This window comes from Bicyclus anynana, chromosome 5 (assembly GCF_947172395.1).
Source record: "Bicyclus anynana chromosome 5, ilBicAnyn1.1, whole genome shotgun sequence".
NCBI lineage: Eukaryota > Metazoa > Arthropoda > Insecta > Lepidoptera > Nymphalidae > Bicyclus > Bicyclus anynana.
In genome coordinates, this window is record NC_069087.1 from 15,172,876 (window position 1) to 15,187,219 (window position 14,344).

The window sequence follows — 14,344 nt, forward strand, 5'->3', positions numbered from 1 at the left end:
AGGGTTGCCAACTGTACTATAATATATAGTATTGTACTATATTTTGAGTGTGCGTACTATAAACTATTAAAGAAATATATAGTACCCAAAAATACTATATTTCCAACACTGAAATCTAACATAGCTTTCAGTATTGGAAATATAGTATCTTTTAGTAAATCTTTCATTTATAAACATTAGTTTTCTACAGATGCAATAGCCTATTATCGAGTTTCGTACTCTGAGCAAACGATAAAAAAACGAGCTTTTGGTTTTCAATAATTTAAAAATTACTTGTGATAAATTCTCATATTACATGAGAATTGACACTCATAATTTAGCCAAAAATCCTAAATAATGCAACAAATCCAAACAAATATAGGTAAGTAGTTTTATGAAAATAAACGTATTTGTTCACTTATTCCGTAAACTACTATGTTTTCTTGAAGCGTACTATATTTTTTATAGCTAAATCTGAAAAATACTACATTTTCTCAAAAAATGTTGACAACCCTACCATGTACGTGCTCAAATTTTAATGACAATAACTGACGTGAACAGCGCCCGCGTCGTTATGACGAGGGTTTCTAGGAGAGGGACTTGGAGTTATGATCACGCACTCCGCTATATGGATTATGGACACTACGTGAAAGTCGTGCCTAATGTGGCCTCAGATGTTATGGGTGCTGAGAATTTTAGGAAAAAGAAAGAAAATTGTGTTACAAAGTGTGTTAGAACATTACAAAACTCAAAATTAATGTTTCTGGTTACGCTCCTCGATCTATTTTAATATTTTAGTTTATTTTAGTATTTTTAGGTTCCCTCCCTCCTTCCTCCCACCTCCAACTCCATTTTACAATCGCGGTTTTGGTATTTTTGTATGAAATTATATTTCTATGGCAGAACGTTTGCCGGTCACCTAGTTTATTATTTCTCGAATTTATTTTGTTATGTAAAAGAAATAATAGGTTTCCTATTTTTCTGATGACGTCATATTACATCACAATCGTAGTGAAATTGTTAATGTATCGGAGTATCTTTTTAACATCATCGGTAAGCCTGTCTGCTTAGATTGCGACAGAACGAATAAATACCATGTTTGTGGAATGTGTCTGAAACGACGCAGAGCGATGGAAAGTCATTATTAAGGTTCCTCGCGGATTTGCGATAGTACCTAGTACCATTGGTGCAGCTTGTATCAGATGAGTTCAAAGCTCTCTTGTATACTAATTTTCTTGAAATTTCCTTTAATTTTGTCATAATTATTTTAAAATATGTATTTTTTTTAATGTATCAAATAAATGATTATAATCCAAGTGAATATACTCCACGTTTCAGAACCTACTTATGATTAATTTTTTTATGAACAAAAAAGCGACTTACCTATACAGAAAGCTTTTAAAGAAATTTGTATGGAAAGCGCAAATTTTAAACTCGACAAATTCATAATTACCGGTATGCTGAATTGACAATTATGGTGATGAGAATAAACCTGTAGTGAATAGCAATGACGAGTACGTCTGTGTCGCAAGTTAACTACTTAAGTTAAATTTTTTGTTGGTCAATCGGAGTTTTGTTTCCATATACAGCGGGCTCGCGGATAATTATATTCCGAGCACGTAATCGTTAATCACGATGATGATTCCGTATTATCGAGTGGTTAATTGTAATGTGACAAAAATGTCGTCCCCCAGCCGTAACCTTTATCGTTTATCAGCATATTACAAGTTGTTAGCAAACAGCCGAGGGCCCGTGAGAATAATTCCCGACTTCCACGTAACATGGGTTAAACGCTTGTATCGGCAGATACCGATCTAACCCGGCCTCCTTGGCGCCATAAAAACAAAACATCACTACCATGACCACTTTCTTCCCTAAATTATTCGAGGAATTTACGACGATTCGACCGACAAAAATGTTATAATCTAATGAGAAATTATCATCAAGGGACGCGGCAAAAAAGGAATCGTGCGTCGTCCGCTGACGTTGTGGTCCGCGCATTTTTTATGTTCTAAATTCAATTTATTGTTTTCGTATTAGCCTTTTTTTGGTGGGCCGATTGTTTTAGGCTGAGGTGCGGGAGCCGATGACGTTGCGTTTTCGACCGCTCGACGTTCGACGCGTCGTCCGGATTGGACGCCGTACATTGCCGGTGCAGTGTGCATTCGCGTCCAGTCACCGCGTTTAATGGCTGCGATGTAAATTGTTTATCTATGGAGCCCTGAGCTAATCGAGGGTGAGTCTCTGGAGACATTGCGATATGATCGCTCGGTGGCGACGGCAGCTCGGCGCGTGCTTGGGATTCCGGCCCCTTCGCCCCCTCGATACAGCATTACCCATTACTTACGATGACGTTACGTTTTTTGTTACAACGACACAGTTCTTACGTCATCTAAGCCTTTATTACGCTAAACGGCTTCAATCAGTTCTGTAGTCGCACAAACAACTTCGTTTTACGCATATTACGATTTTATAGCGTGAAGTTGAATTAAGCAATTTGAGTTTTTTTTACCTAAATAACTTCTAATTTAACCGGTTTCACATCCATAATTTAATAATATAATTTTGAATAACTTGGGATTTTTTTTAAAAACTAAACCTTTAAAATGTTGAAACCATTCGTAAAATGTCTAGAAAACTTTTTTGACATAGCTATGTCGGTTTCCCCGAGGCGTTTTTAAACCGCAGGGCTATCTTCCGATCTCAGCTATTGCAGCGATTCGATAAGTGAAATACTGCTGTCAAATTTTCAGGAGACAGTGAAGAGTGATGAGCGGAGTCTGTAGGGAAGCGGTTGAGACTCGGCCTGTCATAATCTGATTATTAGTGCTGCGAGGATGGGCGGGGCGCGCGGCGGGGGGCCGGCGGCACCCCAGGAGGTCGGCGCCCGCACGCCTCTCGCTCGCTCGCGTGCGCAGCTGGCCGCGAGCGAGCGGGACGGCGAGCGACCCACGCATCACGCAGGCGACAAACGACCCGTGGTAAAACAAAAGGAATGCTGGCTGAGACGCTTTGAGGCGCCGGCGCCGCTCCCCGCGCTCTAATCACCCATTTTAATTACGACACAGATCGAATCAATTAATCGGTATTTCTGTTAAAACAAGCGCCGGGACGATACTGCAGTTGTACGTGAACAACCCTAAAGATGACTGATATCAGATATTTGTCTCGAATCTTCCATCGCTACGCTATGATAATAATTTACGTGTTAGGCTTGTGATTGTACGACGTCCTCAGATTAAGGGATTGACCGTTTCACCGAGAACGCAGAGATTCGAGAGAATCGTCTCGTACGAAGTATGCCAGTGAGCAGACACGAACGCAAGGCCTCAGACGTTTTTAATTATAACTTATGATTTTTTCAAGCGAATTCGGGCGCGCCCTTCCCTTCGGAATAACACGAAAATAAATAACAAGTTTTTATGTTGTCTGTTTGTTTTTAAAATGGCGGGAGGTCTGCGCGACGACACGCGAGCGATCCGCCGGCGCGCCTCGCCCATTTGTCATATTTCGGTTTCGAGAAAAAACAAATGACCTATTCTATACTAACCAGCCTTAGTTTGTTTGTTCGACGATTATTAGGGCCGGTATTATCTCTTCGGAGGGCAGATGGGTCGTGTCACTTCGTACATTTCGTGGTTTATTATCGTCTCCGTGTTTATTTATCTTCGATTTCATGACCGCATCAAGATTTAAAAACGCATTCCCGTTTCATCTCGGCACAAATTTCTCTGCATTCACATACTAATGATAAGTTAATATGCAACCTTGCAGTGACGTTGGATTGGTGCGCTGTGTAGTCGGTACTAATTAGCGACTGCGCACAGCTGGGAAGCTAACGCTATAGTAGCACTAACCCCCGCGTGTGATACATAGAGCGCACGGCCGCCATGCAGCAGGTGTTAACTCCGCTATATGCGCGCCGCCCTGACCCGCTCGCACAAACGAACCGCCCAAACCTCAATGTTTGCACTTTCAATTTAACGACCCGAGCACACCTCTCTCTATCCCTGGATAAAGAATGCTCTCGAGCGCTAAAAGCTCCGACTCACACCAATTTGTACTGTTTCCCAATCCCCGAATCGTGCGCTAGGCCCTAGTGTGAAATAACTCAATTACGGGCTAACGCGGCCGCAACTAGCCTTCAATACGAGAAATAAATTAAATATTTTGACCCATTTCGATTCGTATGGCGCCAGGGCCGGCGCCGGCGCGCCCCCGGCCTCTCGCGCGGCTTCATTAATACAAAACAAACAAAACTGACCTTTAGACCGGTGCGAGCGGTTAACGAGATTCACTAACGTCTGGATAAAGCGGTAAATTATCAAAATGCTGCGCCGCCCGCACGGTGGTCCGCGGCCGCGGCCACGAAAAAAACGTGTAGGAGATGACAGGAGCGGAGATGAGAGTGGCTAATTACGTGCGCGCAAAAACGCACCGAGCGAGCCCGCCCGCGCTCGGCTATGCGCTTACAGCATTACTCTAATTTGTACAGTTTACTTTAATCGCGTTCCGAGACACGGGGCGGCATTCGGTCGACGCTTATGTTAAATGTCATCGGGGGGGTTTTAATAATACTTTTTTAGCAGAACTTCGGAGGCTTTGCGTAATGACGCTTAGCAAAGCGCGGGGCCGGGACGCGAGCCCGAGCAGGAATCGTCGGAGGCGAGTAGTTCGACACGAACGTATAATTTCTTCACGAGCGTCGAGCACGTCGTTCCACTCGCATTATTGATGGTGAAAAAAAATAATTGAAGGGGTACAGCCGTAAAGCAAACAAGCTTATAATAAGGTATAATTTGTGCTCGGCCATTTAGAGAAATGCACAAATTGTTGTAGAGGCAGCTGTTTGTTTTGTCTATGACGGAGGTCCAGCCGGACCCAAATTATTCGTTAACAAGCCCCGCGTCAGATTCGGCAGCCCTAATGGGTTTTCGTTAAGTTTTTGTTGCTATATAGAAATTTATGACGGATGAGCAGCTTGCTAGGTTAATTACAGGAGTCTGACTACACAACTGGCTCGTTTTATTTCTTTCATTTGAGATTATACTAGCCCTATTCCATTAATATATAATTTCAAAATAATTCTATTTAATTTAGTTTTTCCTACATAAAATAGGAAATACTATACTTAAACACTTTGTTCTATAACGAAGTTAATTTATCAAAACTGAAAAAACTATATGCAAAATTTAAAAAAAAAACCTTCATCACTTTGTATCATCAATCAAAATTATGTAGATGTTATATCTTTTGACTGTAAAATATTCAAGTGTTGCCTTGACCAATTTTCCAGGAAGATTGAGTTACACTTTTTTACAATACCTATATTTAACAACCGTGAACTAAACATATTTCTACATCGGCACATACCTATTAATTACATAAATGTATAAAATTGTATTGTAATTTAGTTTATTATCGCAATATTTTGTTTCCGACTAATTTTAACACAATCATAGACATAGCCAGCCGCTTGGCCTATTCACTCATTTTTATAAGATGTACCTGAATTAAAATGAAGAAGACAAAACCCAGGTGCACCAACATTAAGAGTAATTCAAAGCCTAACTATGTTAATGATAAAAGAAAAACTTGGTACCTTTGTAAAAATGATTTATATTTTATATATGAAAAATATAACTATACTTCTGTTTTGGAAGTGCACTTGTTTCCAAAAAAGTGCTTTCAACGGTGATGCGCTAAAAATTTAAAATTTGATTTTTATAATATCAGGCGCCGTCGGCAAAATCAACAAAGTGCGTGCGTGCCCTTAAATTATAATCCTACTTAACTAATGTCTGTACACATATGAGAAGTATATATAATAATAAGCAGTATTGAATTATTTTTCATTTTTACTATTATAACTACACTATTATAAGAAATTATATAATAATATGCAGTATTAAATTATTTTTAAATTGTAATAGTAAAGAACATACTTATAGCAAAAAATCTAAATTGATTTTTATATATATAGAGACAGTTGTAAATAAACGCATAGATTTCTAATGAGTCCTCCATGAGACCTATGCGTTTATTATACTGTCGAAAATGGCCTATTGGTAGAACTTTCTATGTTATTCCGAGGAAAATATAAGAATATACAATATATTGTAAAATATGGAATATATAATGAGGATGGTCTGGCCCTCGCAGGCTTACATTCTATACTCAAATCTTCAGTAGTCTACGCTGCGTATTGATACTTTATAGACACAGAACATAAAGAACTTAATCTGATGTTTATAGATCAGCCAGTCGATACATTTAAACTATACAAGTGTACTTGTAAGTTAAGTAGACAGGTTATATTTCACACATCACAATGTAGCTCAAACCGACGGGCTGGGATTCATTATTCACGGTACCCACTCACTACAAACTGCACCAATAAGTCGTCATCATTGATTGAAATATGTCCACTTACCTCCCCCCCTTGGTGATGATCATCTCAGTGCCGATGTCGTGGAAGCGACGCCACAGCTCCCCGTTGAGCAGGCGCGTCTCACAGGCGGGAGGCTCTGCGTCCGCTCCCACTCTGTGCTCTGTAACAGAGGATTATACCAATCAATAATAAAATTCAGCGCTACATCATCATCAGTGGAAGGACTTGGAGACATGCAAGGTGTTTTAAATATCAGCCTCGAACCGCCTTAAAACAACAATCAAACAAACAATCTTAAAACAATCAGGTTTTAAGATCAATCGTATGTCCGAATAACCGTCTGTTACAGTCTATTTTCTCCGAATACCCATATTAGACCAAGTGAAATATTACAATAATAAACTTAAGCTAACTTATCCTAAAAACTTTATAAATCTGGCCCACATATAATAGTGGCAAGAATATACTGGCTGCATTTCCGCGCTAGACAGCCAATATCACCAAGATCAAGTTGAAATTTATTGGCATTTTTATATGTGGTAATAATTAAAAAAATAAACAAATGATCCAACTGATTGTAAGTAAAAAAATCTCCTGTAGTCGAAGAGTACTCAAGGAATACGAGTAGGTACATTTTAGAAATTTCACCGGCAGCTTTAGCCTTCAAACAAGAACGCAGCAATGCTATTTCCTAATTGGTGGTAGAAAAAGGGTATGACAGGAATACTTTCTCAAACGAGCTGCATCACTATAAGTTCTACTACTACTACTACTACTACTACTACTACTACTACTACTACTACTACTACTAAAAAATTCAGGTGGGTCACTAATAACTTTATAATATTTTTTCGCTCTCTTCTCAATTCTTTTGCATGTGTGTCCTTCACCGAACGCCTTCCAACCGGCTGTACTGATTTTTATGAAGTATATGTGTGTATATTTGAGAGGGTCCTCGATGGTTTGAAAATACAGTTGAACCTAGTAAATAGCATCGTGATTACACACACTTACATAAAATACGGAATTTGTAAATTAGAACTAGTTACTCGATAAAATTGCAACTTTTTGATTTAACTTCTAAGATCAGTTTAAAAACCCTAAAAACATGCTACCAACGATAAATGTATGATAAATATGGTGAATGAATGTATGAGGTATGATATGATATCTTAATAATGATTATTTAGTTTTGCAGGTGCCATATTGGACTTAAAGGAAAAATATTAGATTTATATTTTGTTATTATATCACCTATATACTCATATTCTATTAAATAAGTTCATGTACTAGCTACCTACCTAATATTCAATGTATAGACACTAAAACGATTACTGCTAATTTAAATATTACATCACGCTAAACGCAATCTTAAATGTAATGTGTTAAGATGTATAATCCAATGTCAATATTACAATAACAAGTGACCACACGCCCAGTGTACACATCTCCATAATTGCAATCAAGCGGAGTCTTTGATCCCGCCGTGTCTCATCAAGCATCCGTAGGAAGCAATAAAATAAATATTAATCTGCGAATACGAAATTGCTTTTAATCGCAATATAAAGTTTTACATACGGAGTTATTCGTAGTCTGCGGCCATTTACATGGAATAGGTAGGTATCATCTACTATAATTGTGATGTTATTTGTTAAGGAATCTCAGATATGATCACACCCTATAGCGAGTTAGAGATATAAATTCCGACTTTCTATTTTAGTTCTGTGGAGTTATAATTTTTAACTCTCAGTCATAATTCTTTAGTAATAGCCGACGCCCCGCGGTTTCACCCATGTAATGCTCTTTGATACTCACAAATATCGTGGCTTTCTAGTGGTAAAGGAATTTTCAAAATCGGTTCAGTAGGTCCAGAGATAACCCCCAACTATACCACAAATTTTACGTTTATAATGTTAGTATTGATTTGGAAAGTTAATTTGATGCCTGTTAATTTTTAATTTGGTAAAGTGAAAATATTTTCAAGTTTAGAAAATGAAATTAATTATTGAAAATACAGTAGGTATCTTGTATATTATATTTACAGAGAATACAAAATAATAAATAAAACAAATCAGTATACGTACTGTATTCTCTTACTGGTGGTCTTATCGGTAAGTTTGATCGATAGACAAAGTGCCTACTGAGATTTTATTTCTCCTACGAAACTTTCAGAAGGCTCGAAAATTTATTGAGAAGTTGGTTACGAATCCTGCGACTACACACTATCTATGCGCTATAAATCTATGAAAGCAGCATTTATATACGCTCTGCTATAAAAGTTATATACCTACATGGCTAACAGTGTAATATGAATCAGGCCATTGACCTAACAATGAATATAAAAATTATGAATGAGTCATAATTTAAACATTGAAAAAAAGTTGCATGTTGTAATGTTTATAGCTTTAATTTTACTGACATTATAATTTCTTGAGACTGATTTATACCCTGAGATAGGAACACAAAAATTATAATTAGCAAAATAAAATAAGTTATTCAGTGCTCCTAATAAACCGTTGCAAAGAAACGCCTACATTTATTTTTTGTTGTTATTTTAGACTCCTACAGCTAGTACAGAGGCCATGTTATAAATAAAAAGTAGGTACACAATGATCATGGACAATGTGTCCAGCCACTTACAGGTCACAGGATAAAGTTTCAGGATCGACAGAAGAAATATGGAGCTCCTTTTATATAACTACACATTGCACATTTACAAAGAAGTACTAAATTGTGGAGATAAATGGAAATATTATTTAGTAAAGTATGTATACACTGTTATTATTTTAATATTGTATAAGATACATTAAAATCTTAAACAACACTAAAATATATGAATAACAACAGTTAGTGATAAAAAAATCTATATCACCCATACAAAAGACATCAACGAGCTCAACCAATAAGGTATCTGTATTGCATTTTAAACGTGCTTGCTTTACCTTTGCATGTTACAGAAATACATTGTTATAGGTACATCTATTGTGTATACAAGTAATAATCTATATTTGTACCTATTTATAATAATTATTAGTGTATACTAATATTATAAAGAGGTAATGTTTGTAAGGTTATATATAGGGGTAATCTCTGGATCTACTGAACAGATTTTCAAAATTCTCTTACTCAAGCCACGTTATTTGTGAGGATCATTGACTATAATTTATTCTCGTATTCCTCCGGGAATAGGATTTACGCAGGGCGACTGTTAGTATTAAACATATGAAATATAAACGAATCTTTATTTCTTACTAATACATCGGTACACCGGTGTAGGTACGCCTTAGTGTTGAAGATATTTCAATTACAGAGATAGCTTAGATTCCGAAAACTACCTAAAAGGTTTATTTCAAACTTCATATTATATTGTCACAGTTTAAACATCCCAGATCGATTCTAAATTCTGAAAAGGCTGGAATGTAACTGTGAATGAAACATTAAAAACTCGGTCAAATACGTGTAGTTTCACCATTTAAATATTACCAACTTAAGGTAGGTATGTATCAATAAAATTATGAAGGTAGGCATATGACACATGAGTAGGTAATGCACAGTTGAAAGCGTTACAAACATTGAATGATAAACATAAAATACTAATAATGATACGAAACAAATATCAAATTACAACAATAAAAAATCACATTATTTCTTGATGTAAAAACACAACGAAATTCGAACCTGAATTGCTATAAGTAGAATAAAACATATCAACAATAATTATATACCTGATAATAAGTAGGTAGGAGACCAAAAAGTCTTATATTAGGTAATTTTATATCATTATACTAAAAATATTAAAAGACATATAAAACTTACGAAGGCCACTCAAAGATGCTGCATGCAACATTTGCTGTCTCAGCAGATATTCTCCGAAATGTGCCTGGTCCATCATCATATTTGTTTATCAAACAACCTTCTATAAAGTCACTAAAGTACTGTCACTTTAAAACATAACACACATAAGTCACAAGTTCATAAACATGAAACAACACTACTATGCGTGGAGAAAGTAATAATCATAAAAGCTCATAATTGGAAACAAACGTGAATCGACAAGAAAATGAGACACGTGGTGACGAAACGACAGTTGGGTTTACACTGACAGCTTGTCTGCGATCGGGCGGCGCGTGCGCAAGACTCCTCCCCTGGCCTCTGATTGGCTGATCGCCAGCTAATGGCGGCGACCGTCGAAGCCTTCACCCAAACGAGCTTAGGCTTTATACGCGAGCTTTCCGCCCGCCTTTATATTTTGGCAGGTGACCGGCCCGGTTGAAATTCGTGCGTAGGCGCTGCCGTCCGAGGTTCTATTGTTAATGTGTGTTATGAATGAAACATCGACAACTATCACCGTGAAATATTATATTATTTAATGATGTCGTCTAAACTTTAAAAATATAATTTATGGTTGTTATAACAAAAATCCCCAGCTGAGTTCGTTGTGGCTTTATACTCAGATTAGGCGTCCTATTAGCTTTAATTTTGAGATTTAACTATTATAAATAAAAACATGTATAATTTTCTACTCTAATGCTAATTTATCATTAGGACAATTGAATAATTTTCTTTCTTACAGGTATTGTAACACCATTTAAACTATTTATTTATCATAATATAAAAAATGATTTTTGACGTAAAAGTAATTTATTAGTTAAAGTATGAACAATAATATTAAAATGAATTAAATTAATTACCTAAATACTACTTACCACCACCACATTTTATATTTAGTATAGTCTAAAAGAAATATACTACTTACTAAATTAAAAATATTAAGTAAAAAAGTTAAATAAAGATATTGAGGCAGTCCTGAATCTGAGGTAGTTTATTTAGATAAGTAATCACACCAAGATACATCTAAAGAGCCTTTTCTAACGGCGGCATTACCATTATTTTTTTTAAATAAAATAACACTTATTGTGTCATGACTACAATAGTTAATAGGCAAATGCTGTCGAGACACTTTTTGTAGAAAATGATGTGATCTGCAAAGTTTTAGTAGGTAGGTAGGTACATTTTATTCTAATAACAATAGTTTTTGCAGCGCACTCAATGTAAAGAATATTTTAGGTAGGAATTTTACACCTTGGGGTCCTTGGGTTACATTATTGGAGTTTTAGGTAGGATCCCTAATTTTTTTTTTAATATATTATAGCCTATAGCACTCAGGGATAGAGTAGTTTCCCAATTTTTCAAATCGGTTCAGTAGTTTCGGAGCCTTTTCTTTACATACAAAAACACAAACAAACAATCAAATCTTTTCACTTTATAATTAGTATAGATTAACTTAGGGAAATCGTTTAATGGTATTTCAAAAACTGTTCACTGTCAATAGTAAATGTTTACTTGTAGCGTACGTACGTAGATAATCATGCAAAAAATAATAGACTAAGCTCAAGAATTCAAACATACATAACAATTTGTTTTTCCTATTATAAAACGGAAATCGAACCTGCGACCTCCTACGAAGCGAGCAGGTGTAAGCACCCGCATAATCAACAACTTTGTTTATTATGATCATCAAGAACAGATGATAAAGAAAGATGTAAGTATTTTGCGCTGCGTCTAGGTAAGTATTTCTTGTGTTTTTAGCGCAATTATTTTAACGCTTAAGGAGATAGAAGCGCGTTAACATACAATTACAACATACTTTACTTATAAGTTTATTCGTTAAACGCATACCTATCTACTTTTTTATTTGATTGTAAGAATTTGCCGCTAACATTAAAATCATCGGGTTACGTACTGTGATGTTGTTTTGTACCAATCGAACTTATTTACCAGTTCGGTAATGAATGAAATAATTGTTGGGAATTTATACTGTTTGTTTTGTTTGTTGATTTTTTTGTTCAAAGTTATTATTATCAGCTTACAAGATAATGTCCACTAAAGTTGAGTCATCATCATCATTATCAACCCATATTCGGCTCACTGCTGAGCTCGAATCTGCTCTCAGAATGGGAGGGGTTAGGCCAATAGTCCACCACACTGGCCCAATGCGGTTGCCGGTTTCTAAAGTTTAGTGCCACAGTATTTTTAGGCCATTTTGGGCAACGAACTGTCTCGATAAAATTTTAAAAAATACACATCACACGAAGACTGAATAAATACAATTCCAGTCTTTAGCCTTTACGTAAGCCTTCGGAACGTAATCGTATATCGTGATCGTACCAAATATAGTTTATAGATATAAATTTGTTAAGCAGGTACTTTTATATACTATATTTTTTTTTTAATATGACCAATATTCCCCTCTAAGTAATCGTAAAAGACTGTGTTACGGGGGGAGGTAGGACAATAGTCCTGGGATCTACCTCTCGGAGATGAGCCCGGCCCCGCTAAGCGATTGAAGCTTTTTTTTATTCTTTACAAGTTAGCCCTTGACTACAATCTCACCTAATGATAAGTGATGATGCAATTTAAGATGGAGTAAATAGCCACGGTAGGTCCCACGGCCAGGTCTGGCTGTTGGGACTTTGGCTCCCACCTGGACCTATTAAGAAACCCTCAATCGGTCCAGCTGGGGATCGAACCCACCGTCTTGTAGATCCACCGCGCATACCACGGCACCACGGAGGCCGTCAAAGAGCATATTGTAGGCCGAGTTCAAAATTTAAAAATACTTTAGAAGTCTATTAAGGATTTTTTATAAATTAGCCGTGGGAATTATACATTAAAGGCTTAGTCACGTATTAGCAACTTTATCTAATGCCTTCTTATATATTTAAGCCTAAATAATTCAGCGACGCCCACCATATCTAAAGAATGCTCCTAACTCATTAGCACGTACATGTCACTGGTTCGCAATTCACATCCGGTGATTAAGGTCAGGGTTGACTAAGCGAAGGACAAAGGGATGATAAGCCACCTTTATTGCATGCGAGGAAATGATAAGTATGTATATCGAAAGAGAAAGAATAAAAATAGTCCTTTAGTCTATAGATAGAATTGTCGCAAAATGACGTCATACCTTTATGACTAATTAATTATTCATTTTAAAACTGGGCTAAAAAAAAATCTGAAAATAACTGCTAATTAACTACAAGGGTATTGTACCAAAATAAAAACATTAATTAGCTATACCTACCTTGTACAGAAATTATAACAAAGCTGGAAAACGATCATTCGGGCTATTTGATGATAAGTGATTGCCGCCGTACTTTTGCAACACCAAAGGCTATCATTTCGTAACATTGGAGCAACGTGTAATTTTCATTATTTTATCCACTCACCCAACGATTTTATGCTACAGATATGTTATTAGCGCGTCGAAACTGAAGCGGACAAAAGTGGCTAATTGTCTTTATTTCATTTAGTCGCATTTTAAACAACGAAACTTATTAAAAAAGCCTCAATAGCTCAACGGTAAGAGCGGTTGAACTCATAACCGAGGGGTGGTGGTTCATCCTCACCCCGTTGGTCTATTGTCATTTTCACCCGGAGTGGGCACAGTCTTTCCCAACTAGTTGGAGGGGAACTGGAATATTTGTTATATTATAAAAATATGGTAAATATTCTTTAAAAAAATATACATACCTAATACCTAAATATTGGATACAATGTCGAGTTGTGTATTTAGGAAATGAAAAACTATATATACATAAATATATAATATAAGTAAACAAAATTTAAAAAGTAAAATCGTGCATGTGTGCTCAGTGGAGTAGTAGTAGAGTGTAGTAGTGGAATACATTTTTGCGGTGATTTTGTAGGCACGTAACATATCTAATAGTAGAAAATCTTTAGTATGATAGGTATCTTATAAACAATTATTAAAAAATCTCTCTTAACTTAAAGGTAAAAACCAAGTAGGTAAATAAACAAATTAATTAATATCTACCTAAAAAAATATAAACAGAAGATATTCTATATGATAAACGTATAAAAAGAAGTAGAAATAAAAAAGATTATTTAGATTTTATCACGTTTAAATTAAACTAAACCCATTACTTACAGTTAGTGCAAGAGTGTTGTGTA

General features: G+C 36.2%; 1 protein-coding gene across 2 annotated transcripts in view; it reads right to left on the minus strand.

The window, feature by feature from the left end:
• Positions 1 to 14,344, minus strand: part of LOC112043550 (T-box transcription factor mls-1) — a 60,852-nt gene that overhangs the window by 35,877 nt on the left and 10,631 nt on the right. The window contains exons 1-2 of one of the 2 annotated variants that reach the window (XM_024079026.2): positions 10,187 to 10,477; positions 6,413 to 6,530 (exon numbers count right to left, since the gene is read on the minus strand). In XM_024079026.2, coding sequence (XP_023934794.1) covers positions 6,413 to 6,530; positions 10,187 to 10,265 — 197 coding nt within the window. In that variant the 5' untranslated portion in view covers positions 10,266 to 10,477. Of the gene's footprint in view, positions 1 to 6,412; positions 6,531 to 10,186; positions 10,478 to 14,344 lie in introns of those variants that run through there. The other variant, XM_024079034.2, reaches the window with a different exon arrangement.